General features: G+C 38.0%; 2 protein-coding genes across 2 annotated transcripts; both read left to right on the top strand.

The window, feature by feature from the left end:
* Nucleotides 1–30: 30 nt before the first annotated feature.
* rgs9bp (regulator of G protein signaling 9 binding protein) lies at nt 31–11392 on the top strand. Its single transcript, XM_015954856.3, has 3 exons — nt 31–588; nt 3102–3408; nt 10546–11392. Exons 1-3 carry the CDS (start codon nt 493–495, stop codon nt 10926–10928), a joined length of 786 nt encoding a protein of 261 aa, XP_015810342.1. The 5' UTR covers nt 31–492; the 3' UTR covers nt 10929–11392.
* An 845-nt stretch (nt 11393–12237) lies between these two features.
* On the top strand, nt 12238–15127 carry mcur1 (mitochondrial calcium uniporter regulator 1). The gene is made up of 9 exons (XM_015954857.3): nt 12238–12541; nt 12809–12925; nt 13000–13103; nt 13350–13451; nt 13628–13669; nt 13827–13898; nt 14116–14169; nt 14280–14394; nt 14645–15127. The coding sequence occupies exons 1-9, from the start codon at nt 12325–12327 to the stop codon at nt 14698–14700; spliced, it is 879 nt and encodes a 292-aa protein (XP_015810343.1). The 5' UTR covers nt 12238–12324; the 3' UTR covers nt 14701–15127.
* Nucleotides 15128–16558: the final 1431 nt, after the last annotated feature.

The raw sequence follows: 16558 nt of genomic DNA on the forward strand, positions 1-16558 counted from the left end.
AGAGCGATCGTTCTCCAGGGGCTGATGGGACATTTGGTGCAGCATATTGACCTTTCCAGTAGAGTGAAAGTGGTGCGGTCTGTACAAAGTGCTGGATGTAAGGGAGCCAAGCCTCCGCTAGTGAAAGGACCATTGTGGTAGACGGACAGCTGCTCTCCTGTCTCTGGTCTCAGTGATGCTTAATAAGATTAGCCGTTCATCTCAGCCTGCGTCAGTGCAAAGGGGTCAATCGCAGGATTAGCACCTTAAGACTTGAATCAGTTTATTATACTTTTTCTTTATTACTTTGACTTTCCTACATCGGCCTCCAAAGCGTGTGCGGTTTAGTAGCAGGAGGAGAGGAAAGGCGTGCATGATGCTGCTCCGGGACTGAGTCTGGACTCTCAGCTGCTGAATGAAGCATCATCCGGGGAGGCAAAGAGGAGCAGCTGCACAAGCGAAGGGCAGTTGGGCCAAAATCTTGCTGTCTGAGACCCTTGGCGAATCCTCCTCATGCCACTGGTGAATAACAAAGTTGGCGATGATTGCACATCTTGCAGTGGCGAGGCTTTGGCAGAGGGGAAGGCTCTGGTGGATTCTTTGATAAAGGTGAGCTGTTGCAGGTTTTTATTTGTTTTAGTCACGCAGGTCCTCCTGTCATAAATATGTGTGTCTAACTTAATAAAAAGAAGCATTTTCTTTCATCGCGAGTGGGAAAATGTATAAAAAGTTAGATTCCTTTTCTTTTCCAGAATGAACAGGCACAGAAACAGAAAAATACATTTGCCCCTAAAGCTAAAAAAGCACTCTACTTGTAAAGAATTTCCTGCTCCACTTGTCCTGTATGGCTGCTCCATTAGCTAAACCACGGCCACATTTCACCCCAGACTATTCAGCTGTTTTTTACTGACATGTATTTTTTGAGGTTCATATATTTTTTGCACAGGAAAGAAAAACAGTTTTCTCGCTTCAAATGAACACAGGTTCCTTCACAACATCTTCCTGCCACAACACATGAATTACGTAGAGGTTACTGGAGCATTTCACGGTTCGGAAACAATCTTTAAATAAAACACAGGGGAAAAAAACTATACCATGAAATATTAATTAAAATGTAACTGGAGTTTTTTGTGGAGCGCGTAAGAATTAAAATCTGATAATAAACCCAAGCTGTTTTAGTCTGTCTTTTGTTCTCGGTGTAGAAATGGACCACTTATACTCAAGTCTACAAGGTTGTTTTGGCTTATCCAGAAATAGATCAACGATAATCAGATTATATATAATATTTTTAATGAATGAAAGCACACCTGCTAATCCAACAGGGTTAAGCTTATAAATAAAACTCCAAAACAGAATTACACCACTTATGTTCTTTCTTCCACTTATAATTTAGATTTGGTCAATAAATAAAACCGAAAAGATCAAAATGATTCAATCAAATTTGTTACGATGTGTTGGTTCGATGTGTGAGTGCATGCATGTGTGTCCGCATAGTTCATAGCTGCTCAGGGAAGTAATTAAGATTAGAGGACTTACAGAAGCATGATTAGTTTAGGACAAAGTGTCTTCGGTGTGTCTTTACACAGATTTTTCTTCTTTAAGTATTTTATTTAAAATAAGTAACAAAGTTTTAAATCCTGCATATTACCCACCAAGTTTTATTCCAGAACTGAGCCAATTTGGTAGAGGTGATCAAAGTTGATAATGAAGTGTTAGTGCAGCGTGTGTTGTGCAGTGGCAGTTTTACCATTAGTCATAGGTCGGTGGCCGCCTGGGGCCCCCTTATGTTGGGGGGCCCCTAGCCCCGACTGCTGGCACCCCTCTGTTAATGCCACAATGGACTATTCCTTTAAAGAGCAAGTCACCCCCAAATCAACTATTTTTTTCTGATGAACTCTATAAATGTGTGTCTAATTGTGCTGCAAACACTTGTAGTCAATAGTTTTGCACTTTAGTGCATTTTAGTTCAAATTTTAATTTTCTGCCTGAAACTGTCAGTGTTGTGCCGTTGTCAGGTAAAAACTCTTCACTGCATTTGAATTTTAATCTGCCACCGCTATTGGCTAAGAGGTATGCTATGATGTAAACTGGTACATTATGATGTCACAAAGTCGTGAGTGTGTGTATTTGTTAGTGGCTCCACCCTCTCGGTCTGCTAGGTAACAGCATTTGTTGCATTTTTCAAACATGAAGTGGGAGTGAAGTACGCTTCTTGTAAGGGGTGACTTGCTCTTTAAGACGCAGATGCACAAACAGGAAGCGATTGGTAGTCATGCCACTCCAATCCAGTTGGTGGCAGTAATGCACAAAATTGTTGTTTGCCAAGTGCCATAAGACAACAAATGAGAAGAAGAGAAAGCAGAAAAAGAAGAAGAGAGGCGGGAGCGTTCGTAACAAACTCAAAGCAGTTGTCGAAACATTAAGCATGAAATGGAGTTATCCTAGTGGCTCCAATAAGAGAAAGAAGCAGCTTGCTTTAAAAAAGCTTTTATCTTCACTTCCAAAAGTGACGTCGTTTTTCTATGTAAACATCAAAAGGAAGCAGAAAGGAATGACAATGGAAAATGTTTAAAGAGAGGAAAACATAGACCAAAATGGAAAATAGAAGAAAATAAAAGAAAGGCTAAAGCACAGGAGCACTGACAGGAAGAAGAAAGCAGAGCAAATATTGAAGGCACTCAAAGGGAGAGAAAGACAGGAAAAAGAGGAGGACTAATAAAAAGTGAAAATAACTCGTGTCAGAAGAGGGTAGAGTTTCACAAATCCAGTTAAAGATAAGATTATCGAAAATGTAGTGTAAGGGGGCCTCATGTCTGTGTTCGCCTTGGGCCCCCAAATTGCTAACCCCCCCACTGGTGCTGTGGAGGACTTTCATGTGAAATTAGAGCTTACTATCTGTAAATATGACTGATTCATGTCCATTTGCATGTTTGTTGATGTTGTGAGTTATCTGCGGCAGCCATCTGAAATTGGGTTACCTTGAAAGTGGATGAGATGTTTGTCTAATTATTATTTTCTGGGAGTTTAATTAAAATATATCAAGCTGGTTCTGAAAAGGAATGCTTCAAATGCACACATGCATGCACTCACATCACCTGCCTTTCCCTTGTCCTCTCACACAGGTGGTAGCATGCTATCGACACTTAGCCGCATGTGTTGGAGGGAGCATGGACAGCTTACAGCTCCGCGATGAGTTGCGGCAGATGAGGCAAAAGGCCCAAAATCTGGCCACGGCCCTCTGTCACCATCTGACCGGTCACCTCCGAGACAAGAGCCTACCTGAGGAGCAGCGGAAAGAGATGGAGCTCCTCTGGGTGGCCTTCTCCTCCAGTCTTGAGCTCCTTCATGTTGACATTTGTAAAGTTTTGAAGATCAGTAGCAACTTCTCACTGGCTAACTCAGCATCTCTGGTCCAAACTGGAGTACAAGGTAAAGCATGCCTCCGCTCAGAACGAAGGGGGTAGAACGAAGCTTAACAATTTTACACTTTTCAAATGACTTCTGGATGTAACCTGAAAAAAACACATTTGCATAACAAATGGTGATACCAAACTGGGTCATGAATTTTAAAAATAAACATAATTGACCAAAGACGGCATAAAATTATTAATCTTGAATATCAGGTGCCGATTGTTATTAGCACACAAATGTCTGTTTTTGTTGCGGAATAGAACAAATAAAAAAAATTATTGCCATTGTAACACTGTACAGCAAAAGTAAAATTGCCATACTTTGAGGTCTATGCGTGTTTTACTAATTAGATGTTCTCATCAGAAATTAGTCATTTTAAAAGTGTGTTTTCCTATTTTTGTTTTATACAAGACATTAATGTTCTTGCCTTTTCTGTGATCAAGAAATGGTTAGAATTTTTTTTATTGCAAATAATTCTTATGGCATGACTTCTGATTGTCATTGAAGAGTCATTAAATTATCAATCAACCAATCAAGCATATTTTTATTAGTAAAAGCGCTTCACAACAACCAAAAAGGCTCAAAACATTGGTAAAAATCTAGTTATTCCACAAGTGATAGCACTGATGTTGACAAGGCTTATGAGGCCTTTGTAAGAATATTTATTTCATTGTATGATAAGAATTGTCCCTTAACAAAATTTAGTAGCTCAAAAAAAAAGGGATAATCAACCATGGATGACGAAGGGGATAAAGTGTGCCTGCAAAAAGAAAAATAATTTGTAGAGGTTGTTTATAAATAAAAAAAAAAACTCTATAATCTGAACATAAATATAAAATATATAAGAATAAACTTACCAATATAATAAGAATATGCAAAAAGGAGTATTATTATAAAAGTTTGAATAATGCTAAACATGATATTAGAGAAGTGTGGAAAATATTAAATAATGTAGTTTGACCAAATTTAGGTAATGATAAATTTCTGAAATATTTTGTTGAAAACAGTATTGTAAAACATGATTATGGTGATGTGGCTGATAGCTTTAATAAATTCTTTGTAAATATAGGGCAGGCATTGGCAGAAAACATATCTAGCTCTTCAACATCGCATACACCATTCTTAAAACAAATCAACCCTAATCCTCATTCCATGTTTCTTTCAGCTGTAGAGGAACAAGAAATAATACACATTGTAAAAACATGTAAAGGTAAAACATCAACTGACAATCATGGCATTGACATGATGACGGTAAAAAAGGTGATAGAAGGAATTTCAAAACCACTTGCATATATTTGCAATTTGTCTTTTCAATCAGGTGTATTCCCAAAATTAATGAAAGTTGCAAAAGTTATACCAATATATAAAACTGGGGATAAGCATCAATTTACCAACTATAGGCCAATTTCATTGCTTCCACAATTTTCCAAGATTCTTGAAAAATTGTTTAATAGCCGACTTGAAATATTTTTGAATAAATACAAGATAATATCAGACTGTCAGTATGGATTTAGATCGAATAGTTCAACATCACTAGCTCTGGTGCATTCTGTGGAAGAAATTACAACGTCAATTGATCAGAAGAAACATGTTCTAGGGATATTTATTGATTTAAAAAAGGCTTTTGATACAGTTAATCATAAAATGTTACTTGAAAAGGTAGAGAGGTATGGGATTAGGGGTGTAGTGTTGAGCTGGTTGACAAGCTATCTACAACAGAGGAGACAGCTTGTGAAGTTTGGAGAATGTTCATCTTCATGGTTGGACATTGTTTGTGGAGTACCACAGGGGTCTGTGTTGGGTCCAAAATTATTTTTATTATATATTAATGATTTGAGTAATGTAACAAATACACTGACATTTGTTTTGTTTGCCGATGATACCACTATTTTCTGTGCAGGAGATAATATTAGCGACTTAGAAAGGATGGTCCAAATTGAAATGTGCGTCATTAAAGAGTGGTTTATTGAAAATAAGCTTACATTAAATATAGCAAAAACAAAATGTATGTTGTTTGGAATGGCTAATAAAACTGAGGTTAAGCTGCAAATAGATGGATGTGAAATTGAGCAAGTAACAGAACATAAGTTCCTTGGAACAATAATTGATAATAAATTAAGTTGGAAACCACAAATTAAACATGTATATCATAAGGTTACGAGAAGCATCTATATTATGAATAAAGCTTGGCAGTACTTGGATTATAAATCACTCCATGTCCTTCATTATTCATTGATTTATCCCTATCTTATTTACTGTGTAGAGGTATGGGGTAACACTTATAAAACATCTATTGTACCCTTGTCTATCATACAGAAAAGAGGCCTGAGAGTCGTTCCCAATGTTAGATTTAGAGAACACACAAATCCGTTATTTATATATTCAAAAATACTAAAATTTAAAGATTTACTTCAACTATATACAGCGATGTTCATGTATAAAGTGCATAGGAAATTATTACCAAGCAAATTATTAATGCTATTTATAAAACCCGATAATGTATATAATTTCAGATACAAACTTACATCTTTTACAACAACATTAAAGTAATTTTGTATTTCTGTTATGGGTGTAAAAGTTTGGAATAAGCTAAGTGGGGATCTAAAGCAAAGTCCCTCATTGCATAAGTTTAAAGATAAGTATAAAAAAATTATACTAATTAATTACATTGAGGAGGCGGAAAAGTTGTAAGGGTGTTACATTTGATTGTAATTGTCACTGTGAATATGGGGGGGGGGCATAAAAAATGTAAATTTTGTTTGTGTGATTGAGGATAAAACATGCTATAAGAAAATGGCTGTGACACTCAGTGTAGGGACAATAATTATTTTGTTTTTATCTTCCTTGAAATTTGATTGGGGGGTGGGGGGGGGGGGATTATATAAGCTTATATAAGCTACCAGAGCTTCTTTCCCTTCCTATTGAACATGTTCTACATATATATATTTACATATACATATGTATGGGTTTCTTTTTGAATACTTTTTGAACACTTTAATTTGTCGATTGATTTACATGTTCAATAAAGAAAGAAAGAAATAAAAAAGGAAAGCATATACAAAGGGAGTAAAACAGGGTGTAAGAAGGATCCCTGTAGCATACCAAAGGTCAGTGGGACAGAAGTGGTGGGAGTCGGACTGAACCTGAACCACCACAATAACAGTTCCCTGAAGGCTAACCTGCTGAGGCAGGAGGGACAGGAGGAAGGAATGATTCAATGTAAAGTCCAACATAAGCGGCAACATTGCTTTTTAGTGTAAAGGACCAAATACTGTCATTTTGTACTCTTTAATAATGCAGACTATGTACTGGCGTGCTCTGGCTGAGACCAGATTGAAGCTTTTTAAATATTTGATTTTGATCTAAAAACAATTTTGAATGTTGAATGAAAACAAGCCTCTCTAGTACTTTTAATAAATGATAGGTGAGCAGCAGTCTAAATTTTGAAAGAGTTGTTGGATTAAGAATAGGCTTCTTAATTAGATGCCTGACCACAGACTGCTGGGACAGACCCCAACCTTTGGCATGTATTGAAATAAGACAGGAGGCATGGCCCTACTGTGTCATAAACATGGTCAAGTACCATATGTCGAGAGGGCAAATGATCAAGTTTACCAAAGTTTCTTCCAGTAATGTGTCTTCAGACCATTGCCTGCTTTAATGCATATGTTACATTACTGTAATTAAAAAACTAAAGTAATTCCAGAACTAATTTCTGAGGCATAGTGTGGAGTTTAAAACACATTTTTTGTCTCTATTTGATCTTTGGCCTCTGCAGAAAATTGTTGCCCTCTTGTCACTATATGGTGATATTTCAATGAAAGTGTTTTGTTAGCAGGCTACATTGAAATAGTTGGCTTAAATAATACATATTGCACCTCCCTGGCCAGTCTAGAGACATAGTCCCTCCTACGTATCCTGGGTCTACCTTTAGGCCTTCTCCCAGTTGGACGTGCCCGGAAAACCTCACCATGGAGGCATCCAGGAGGCCTCCTGACCAGATGCCTGAGCCACCTTAACTGGCTCCTCTCAATGTGGAGGAACAGGGGATCTACTCCGAGCCCCTCCTGGATGACTGAGTTTCTCACCCTATCTCTAAGGGAGAGCCCAGCCACTCTGCGGAGAAAACTCATTTTGGCCGCTTGTATCCGCAATCTCGTTCTTTTGGTCACCACCTAAAGCTCATGACCATGAGTGAGGGTAGGAACGTAGATCGGCCGGTAAATGGAGAGCTTTGCCTTCTGGCTCAGCACTCTCATCACCATGACAGACGGGTACAACGCCCGCATCACTGCAGATGCAGCACCAATCCGCCTACCGATCTCGCGTTCCATCTTTCCCTGTGAACAAGACCCCAAGATACTTAAACTCCTCCACCTGGAGCAGCACCTCTTCCCTGACCCGGAGAAGGCATTCTACCCTTTTCCGAATCAAGACCATGGCCTCAGATTTAGAGGAGCTGATTCTTGCAATATTAAAAACAAAAATGACATTGCATTTATGAATGTGTGTGTGTGTGTGTTTATTAGATGTAGTTGGCATTTATTGGTCTTAAAATAATGACTAATAATGACTAGGGCCAGCCACTGAAAAAGCTCTATCCCCACGGACTTGAGACGAGTTTTTGGGACCACTAATAGTGACTGGGAACAGGACCTCAAATTTCTGACAGGGGATGATTAGTAATTGCAAACTTATGCTTTTCAAATTGTCTTTCTATATATATTTGTTTGATATGACCTATTATCTATGAATAATTTACTTTATTAAGAGAAAAATCCTCCTAATAATACAATTCACATTATTTTGCTCGGTTGCCACCAGAGGGTGATGATAGCTTTGTTAGTTCCAGGCTCTTTTTCGACAGTCATTGGTTCCAGGCTAGTTCTAAAAAAATTATTGCTGCTTTCTGATGACAAAAATTCAATTACCAAACATGCACGGACCCCTCGCAAGGCACGGCATACCTCCGAAAGTGCACTCTTGCGGGTTTTCAATGATTTGTTGATCACCAGTGATTCTGGAAATTAAGATGCTGTTATTGGACTTATCTGCTGCGTTGAACACCATCGACCATGACGTTCTGCTGTCTCTTCTGGAATCATGTGTGGGTCTTAGGGGTACTGTCCTTAAATGGTTTAAGTCTTATTTACAGGTTAGGTCCTTCTCTGTAAACATGGGGCTTTCACATCACATACAGCAGCTGTGAGCAGTAGTGTTCCACAAGGGTCCATCTTGGGGCCCACACTTTTTTTCATTTTACACCTTGCCATTAGGTTCTATTTTAGCAAACACAATATCACCTTTCATTGTTTTGCAGATGATCTTCAGATCCATCTTCCACTCATCCTTGCACCTGTCGCCCGGACTGCTTAATGAATGTGAAGAAGTGGATAACTATCAATTTTATGAAACTAAACAACCTCAAAACTGAGACTTTAGTCTTTGGCCATCAAGACCTAGTAGATGGGGCTCTGAGTCCCTTTGGTCCCTTATCAGTAATTGTAAAGCCCTATGTAAAAACTTTGGGGTCTTTATTGATGGTTCGTTCGAACTTAGACAGGTGAGTGTGTCATGTTGTGAAGAAATCTAACCCACGACATACAGAATCAGATCTGAGACTGTGTAAAATGTTTAAGGATTTATTAAAGGGAAACCAAGGAAGCAGCGTAAACGTAGCTAAGTTCTGGCACAAGGAAGCTGGTGCGGGAAATCTGTGGACAGATCGGAGTTAGATCCAATTTGCGGAGGGAACAAGGAATCGGACTTGCGGAGGACTTACGGTCTGGAGAGGAGGGAACTGGTTAAAGGGAGGAGTGGTCCGGTCTGGGTTGAGAGGCTTTGCAGGGGCTGAGATCCAAGAAGTGAGATGTGAAGGGAGCTGAGCTTGTGGAGGTCCAGGAAGTTTAGGTGGGCAGCTGGAGGTGGTTCTGGCCAGGGGAGAGGCTGAGAGACGAGCGGGGTTTGAGTTCCAGATGGTGTGGGCTCCAGAGTTCTGCCAGTCTGAGATGAGTGTGAAGGTTTTGTCTGGGAACAAGAGCAGGAGGTCAAAAGGCAAAAATCCAAAACTCATTAAATTCTTAAAACTCCAAATTACAAAAACACAATCTAACTCTCAAAAAACTTGAATAAGATAAACTAGTGGCTGTTAGAAGGTACCCAGGTAGAGTAATCATCCAGCGAGGTGTAGAAGTCTCCCAGCTGCTTAAATACCCCTGGCCAGCTGATGAGCAGATCTGCTGCAGCTTGGTCAACCTCCAGACACGCCCACCTGCAGAGGGAAAAACTCAAAAGACAGGGAGTGACAACAGGAATCCACCTCAGACCGTGACAGAGTGCAGTTGTCCAGTCCAGCTTCTATCACTTAAGGCAACTGGCAAGGGTTAAACATTATCTACCAGCAAATGTTTTGGAGAAAGTTATCCGTCTGATTATCTTTTCTCGGTTAGACTAATGCAGCTCCCTCTATTATGGCCTAGAACACTCCACTTTGCATCATCTACAGTTGGTCCAAAATGCAACAGAACGTTTGTTAACAGGTACAAGGAAGCGTGATCATATCACCCCAGTGCTTGCTTCCCCTCACTGGCTTCCATTTTAAGTTCCTGCTCGTTGTTTTTAGATCTCTACATGGCCTTGATCCACCCTACATAGATAATCTACTCACCATCTCCTGTCAGAAATTTGAGGTCCTGTTCCCAGTCACTATTAGTGGTCCCAAAAGTCCCGTGGGGATAGAGTTTTTCCAGCGGCTGGCCCTAGGCTCTGGAACAGCCGGCCCATAAAACTTAAAACTGAATTATTTGACCTGGCTTTTAATAATGGTTGATTTGTGCATCTATTCATTTGTATCTAGTAACTGTGTTTTTATTGTTCGATCTTGTATTTATTGTTTATTCTAATTTTTTTTACTCGTGGTTTTATTTAGATTTTTGTTTTTTTTGACGCCATAATTTTTAACATGTCTTACTTGGGCATGTTTTATTCATGGCTTTGTTCTGTTCAGCGCTTTGGGTTGTGTGAGCAACAGTAAGGTGCTATATAAATAAAGTTGACCTTGTGTGTTTGTATAAGTCCTCTCCTACTAACCCTCTGTTGGTTGATGCAGAAAGGCGAGTAATTACAAAATAAAATCTCTTTTATTTTGTTATTTAGGGGGAGGCAGTGAGGTGGCAGCTCGAGCTCTCAGTTTGCCAGACCTGAACCAGACTCAGGCCAGAATACTCCCACCCAGCCTAGAAACAGAAGAACACAGCACCATGGAGCGAGAGATCGCACAGATCGACCACATGATTGATGACATGGAGATGAAGGTGAACGTGCTGCGTTGGACGGTAGAGCCCCACGGACCGCAGTATGCGGATCCACTGAGCAGCACTGACAGCGCCTCCTTGGCCCTGGTCTCTGTTGTCGAAGAACAGCCTGGCCCCAGACTCCAGCCTCTTTGCCAGCGGAGCCATGTTTTTGTGCTCTTATTGCTGTTTGCTGTTATTTTAGTGGCAGTCACTTTATCTGTCTGTGTTTCCCTTTTCTCATGAATAAAACCTTAATATGCTTAATTAATTGTATTTTCTGTAAAAGTAGACAGGCTAAGTAACAATCTAAGCTTTGCATGTACGGTAGGGTTCTTTTCCTCTATGCTCTTTTCACGTTTTCTTTAAAAGCCACTAAATGTTTTGTCAGACCATGGCGTAATAATTAACACCAAACCAGTCATTTGCTGCAGAGAATCCACAGCTGCCATAACTAAAGGAACGGTAGAAACTTCTTTCATACGGTGAATTCACTTTGGAACAGATGATTTTGTTTATATTTCTGCCTGAATGAACAAATCTGATTGAAAAATTGAGTATATATATATTATAACTTGTTGCCATGGAGATCAGGTAGGTGCTGATGCCCGGTAGTGTAAGATGTTTTTTTTAGATTCATAATGGATTTTGTATATAATCTGCACCATGAAATATCCCATCCATTAAAAATATATCAACTTTGATAAAACTGTTTTCCATTTGTCTTTGTTATTACAAAGTAAAGCATCTTCAGCTGATTGACAACATAGAATTGCTTCAGTGCTGATATCCTGAGAAACTATCCCATGATCAACATGAAACATAATCAGAATCTGCTCTGGATTTTAATGCTGATATTACTGGATGTTTCACCTCACTGCAAAATACAAAACTGGATTCAATCTTGCATAATTTTACAGATTACTTAACACAATTTTAATAATAAATATAGCTAAATTAAGTCATTTTAATGTAGGGGAAACTAGTTAATGATAATTTATTTATTAACAGCGAATGCTGAGTCATTTATCAATAATAAATCTGATTTGTTAAGTGCCTTAAGGCGTTGGTCTTAAGTCTTCCAATGTTCAAGTCTGAACATTGGGAAAAAAAAATCCAAATTTTTAACCAGAAAATCCAAAATACTGCTACAGAACACACTGCTGTAATGCTTCTGCCATTAGGTTGCAGAACATGTGTTTGATAGCAGGAATATGTGTTTAAAATGTTGAGTTAATGGGTTGTAACATTTTTGTGGATTATTTTGATTACAAATTCTATAAATGTGTTGGTATTTTTGATTCAGTTGGACCAGGAGAGTAAATATGGTGTTCCATAATCTGCCAATAGGATTCTTTGTTCGTTTAAGTTTGAAAGTTTTCGTTTATCTTTAGAAAAAACATGCTTTTATTCATTTGTTTGTTAAATAAATGCTCTTCTCATCTGAGAATATTCCCTTATGACTTCCGCCCTGCTTCCGCCTCGCTCAAGTTCTTCTTCTGTGGTCTTAAATTTAGTTCAGGATCCTAGCTTTATTTTGAAAGGCGTTACCGGAAGTGCCGATGTTGCTATAAGCAAAAAGTTGTGATCGTGAACGGAGCTGTAAAGGTTTCACACTTCGGAAGTAAAGTCCTGGAAGAACATGGCGCTTAAGCAGTGTCGGTCGCCATTTAGGAACATTGGTTTTAAGCGCTTAGAAAGGCGGCCAGACCCAGCGTCACCACAGGAGAAAGGTGTCCCATCGAGGCTGACGACCATCGGCACCGCAGCTGCTTTCCAGTTCTCTGCATCTTCAAGCAGCTTCGAGCCGTCGTTGAGATGGAGGAGACTGTCAGCTCTCAGGAACATTTCTTTACGAGGTAAAAATAACTTATTTATGTCCATTTTAACTTAGTTTTTATTTCAAAATAAAAGTGTATTGACGTAAATGTGCCTTTTTTGATCTGCAAACACAAAACCACTGCATTTTACTTTAATAGCTATCTTTATAAACCTAAATGGAAACTTTTCCGATGTTGGACTTTAGTTTATGTCGTCATAATGGTCATTTAAACCCACCCCCCTGGTGGGCAAAGCCAAACCCTCAACATTTGGCCCAAATCACTCACGTCCAGTTTTGTCTTCAGAGATAAACGCCTCAGCCCAGACCCTCCAGTATGACCTGAAACCAGACGTGCCGCAAGCTGGAGGCCGGAAGCTGTTCTTTGATACTCACGCAGTCGTACGACTCCTTGAGGAAAATGGTTTGTGTTGTTAAATGTGACTTTCTGATAATTGCTGCGCCATCAGGATGAATTATTCTTGGTTTCCTCCTAAGGTTTAAGCACCCAGCAAGCTGAGGTATTAGTCCAAGTGTTACTGAGGACGACGAGCTCCAACATGGAAATCATTTACAGCGACATGGTGACCAAGGTGCAACAGGTGAGACGGTAGGACTCAGATCTAACATTTAAATCCGTTTCATTTAGTCATGGTGACTGTTACTGGAACATCTGTGCAACACTAAACATTCATCTGTCGTGTAAAAGACAGAAACGAAACCCAACAAATGTCAGGTGTCTCCACTTCTTCGCTCGTGTGAAAGAGATGTTTGACTGAGTGAATTTTGGGATCTGTCAAGTCATTTTTCCCAGCTGTGTTTTAATTATCTGTACATTCATGTGTCAGGAAATTAGCTTGCTGCAGGTGATGTCTAAAATAGCAGCTGTGAAGAAGGACATGGTCATCCTTGAGAAGAGCGAGTTTTCTACACTTCTTGCAGAAAATGAGGTATTTTTTTTATGTTATTCCTTCCAGGAATGGATCATTGTGACATATATATAATGAGCTTTTATTTTTTTTTTACATTTTGAGGGAATCAAATAGTTTTAGACCAAAAACAAAATGAGCCACAGCACATTATTAAGCCTGTTTCTGATCTGAATGTTTTTAATTATTTATTTTAGAAACTGAAGGTCCAGTTATCGCAGCTCAAGGTGCAACTCGCTGTAAGTTCCTGTTCAAACGGCAAAACTTTATTAATCAGCAACATTTTGTGCAGTGCTCCCCCATTTTTTATGTTGAATTATTTATCTATAATACTTCTGTGAAGACGTTTTATTCTCTAGTCCCGTTTTTACACGCCTTTTCTTTCCACTGTTGCAGGATGTAATGAGCAAACTGCGCTCAGACAATAGCTTGGACATAAATATGGAGAAAAGTCGTGCTAAAGAACTGGTGGGTGTTCGGTAATGGATTACAATGCAGTTTGGAAATCACTGGACTCCATTTAGGCTGGTGTATTTCGTGTAACACTCTAGTACCTGATCGCAGCACAGCAGTAAAGTGACGCTTCCAGACACGAACATGTTTAAAAAACTTTATGAACACGTGAAACACCCTGAATCACGCTCTCTGAGTCCATATTTTAAGTTATTTGTTTTGTTTTTTCCAGAAAGCACAGCATGAGAAAAAGCTTCTGGAAACACGAACAGAGATCTTGGAAATGGTTTGTAAATTTGCAACAATAACTAAGTTCTTCATTCCTTATTCTGTGCAGACTATTAGATCGTTTATCGTGCATTATTGTGGTATAATAACTAATTCTTTATTTTACAGACTGCAGAACAAGACCGTCATTTGACCCACACAAACATGAAAATAGACACTGAAGTTGCTGGTTTGAAAACCATGTTGGAAGCTCATAAACTGGATACTATCAAGTATCTGGCAGGTGAGACATACAAATATGTTTCAGTATTAAGTATTGCCCAACATGCTTCATCACTTAAAATCTCCTATGTCTGTGTGTCATGATGTCCTGCTGCAGGGCGCTCATGTCTGATGCACTCAGCACATCTGCAGCAGGACGTCTCTCTGTAGACACATCTCCACATTGTCCAGAACAAAACCGGCGTTCAGGTTTTAAAAAGCTGCTTTACTGAAAGATAAGTTGACATACTGTCTTTATTTCTCTCTTTCAGGTTCGGTGTTCACCTGTCTCACTGTAGTCCTGGGTTTTTACCGCATTTGGATGTGAGCAGCAGTTAATAAGGAGTGGGGTGCTCCGTTTAAAGAGCTGTGTTTTTTATGTTTCATTCCTATTTATTTACTGTTTATTTTTACTTTTTATTTCAAGCTGCTGAAAAATCAACAAACAAACAAAAAACATTTTCACTTTTGCATGTTTTGTAATATTGAATGAAAAATGTATTTATTGCTGGCTGCTTAAACCGTGATGGGGCTAGTTTTGTATTGAACTAACCTCGTAAAAAATGAAAGTTTTTTTATCAATGACTTTTCTTGTACTTTTTTATTTGTAAATATATAAAAATTTATTTTCTATGTAAATACCTATATAGAGCTGAATGTATCTACAAAGCTAGATCAGCATTAGTCTTAATAGCTTACTTTAAATTGCTCGTCTGATTTCTGCTCCAAATAAAAGTACATTACTGATATCTTGAGCTGGCCTGCATGTCATCCTCTTTTTTTCCCACTAGACCTCACAGTAGCATGACCATCACACTTCTGTGTTTTCAAACCCAAAACTCTGCATGTGCAGCTTAATCCCTTATACCTTATAAAGGTGAATAAATTAAAAGCTTATTTAGACAAAAAAAACTGCATTTCTTTTAGTTAATTGTTATTTTTGGATACTTTTTTTTAGGTTATACAATTATTGAAAAATCAAGCTGCATTAATTATTTTCCTGTTTAAAACTAAAATTGCCTCTTTGTAAACATTTTAATGTCTGTATGAATGTGTTCGATGCAGTTGGGCGTTTGTTTGTCCTGAAAAAAAATTAATACTTTTATATCGGACATGTTTGATTTGAAATTTTAGACTTATAATGGTCAAATTTTGTAGCTAAATAAAGGTATTTGATATTAACTATTAATTTAATCTGAGAAAAATTACTTGATATAATTTCGCTCTGTAGCAGGGAATCCTTCATCACCACCCTCTTCTTATTCTGTTCTTATTCCACCTTTACCGGGATCCATTGATTTTCCTCTTTCTTATTCATTTTCTCTCTCCCTTTACTTATTTTTTTCTCCTTTTAAACATGTTTTTAATAATTTTTGAAATCTTTTTATACTTTAATTTTTTGTTTTTGTGAAGTGCCTCTTGATTTTTATTTTGAGAGGCGCTATATAATAGATGTTTTCTTTCTTTCCTTTACAACATTTCAATGGTTATTTCCAGAGATTAATGGTAAAAACTACACATTGTCAATTAATACCTCCTGTGAATTGCTGTTCACACAACAAATATAAAATTTAAAATAACACAATAAAATAAGTATTGTTTAAAAAGCTAATGCTGCCAACTGGTGGATCATATGTTTATCATGTTTCCATATTACACTAGTATTAAATTTTATCAAATCATAGATTTCCATCAGATCATGAAATCATCTAAAGTTTCAATTTTTTTAAATTAACATATTGCCAATACATACAGAAAACATAGTTAATATATCCATCGATCACAGTTGTTTGCATTTAACATGAAGGAAATACAGAATAAGGAAACAACAACTAAAAATAAATAAATAAAAATACATAACAGCCACACAAACAAATAACAATTAGGGGTCTGCTGTTTCTAAATTGAAACGATTAAATAAATTGATCGTCTTGGTTAATTTGTTCTTCTTTTTTAAATTTTCAAATTCGTTCCTCATGTCATTAGCCTTTAAAACAACATGGATACTTTTCTAAATAAAGTAATCAGTTAAATAGTTGTTAATAGTTACCTACGCTAGTTTCTGCTGCCTAGTGGACATTATGGCACGTTGCAGTTTTCTACACTACACCAGGGCAGATTTTAATTAAAAAAAAATTAAATCAGAAAACAAAACTGAATACTGGAAATACAATCTGGTTTCTTCA

This window comes from Nothobranchius furzeri, chromosome 7 (assembly GCF_043380555.1).
Source record: "Nothobranchius furzeri strain GRZ-AD chromosome 7, NfurGRZ-RIMD1, whole genome shotgun sequence".
Lineage (NCBI taxonomy): Eukaryota > Metazoa > Chordata > Actinopteri > Cyprinodontiformes > Nothobranchiidae > Nothobranchius > Nothobranchius furzeri.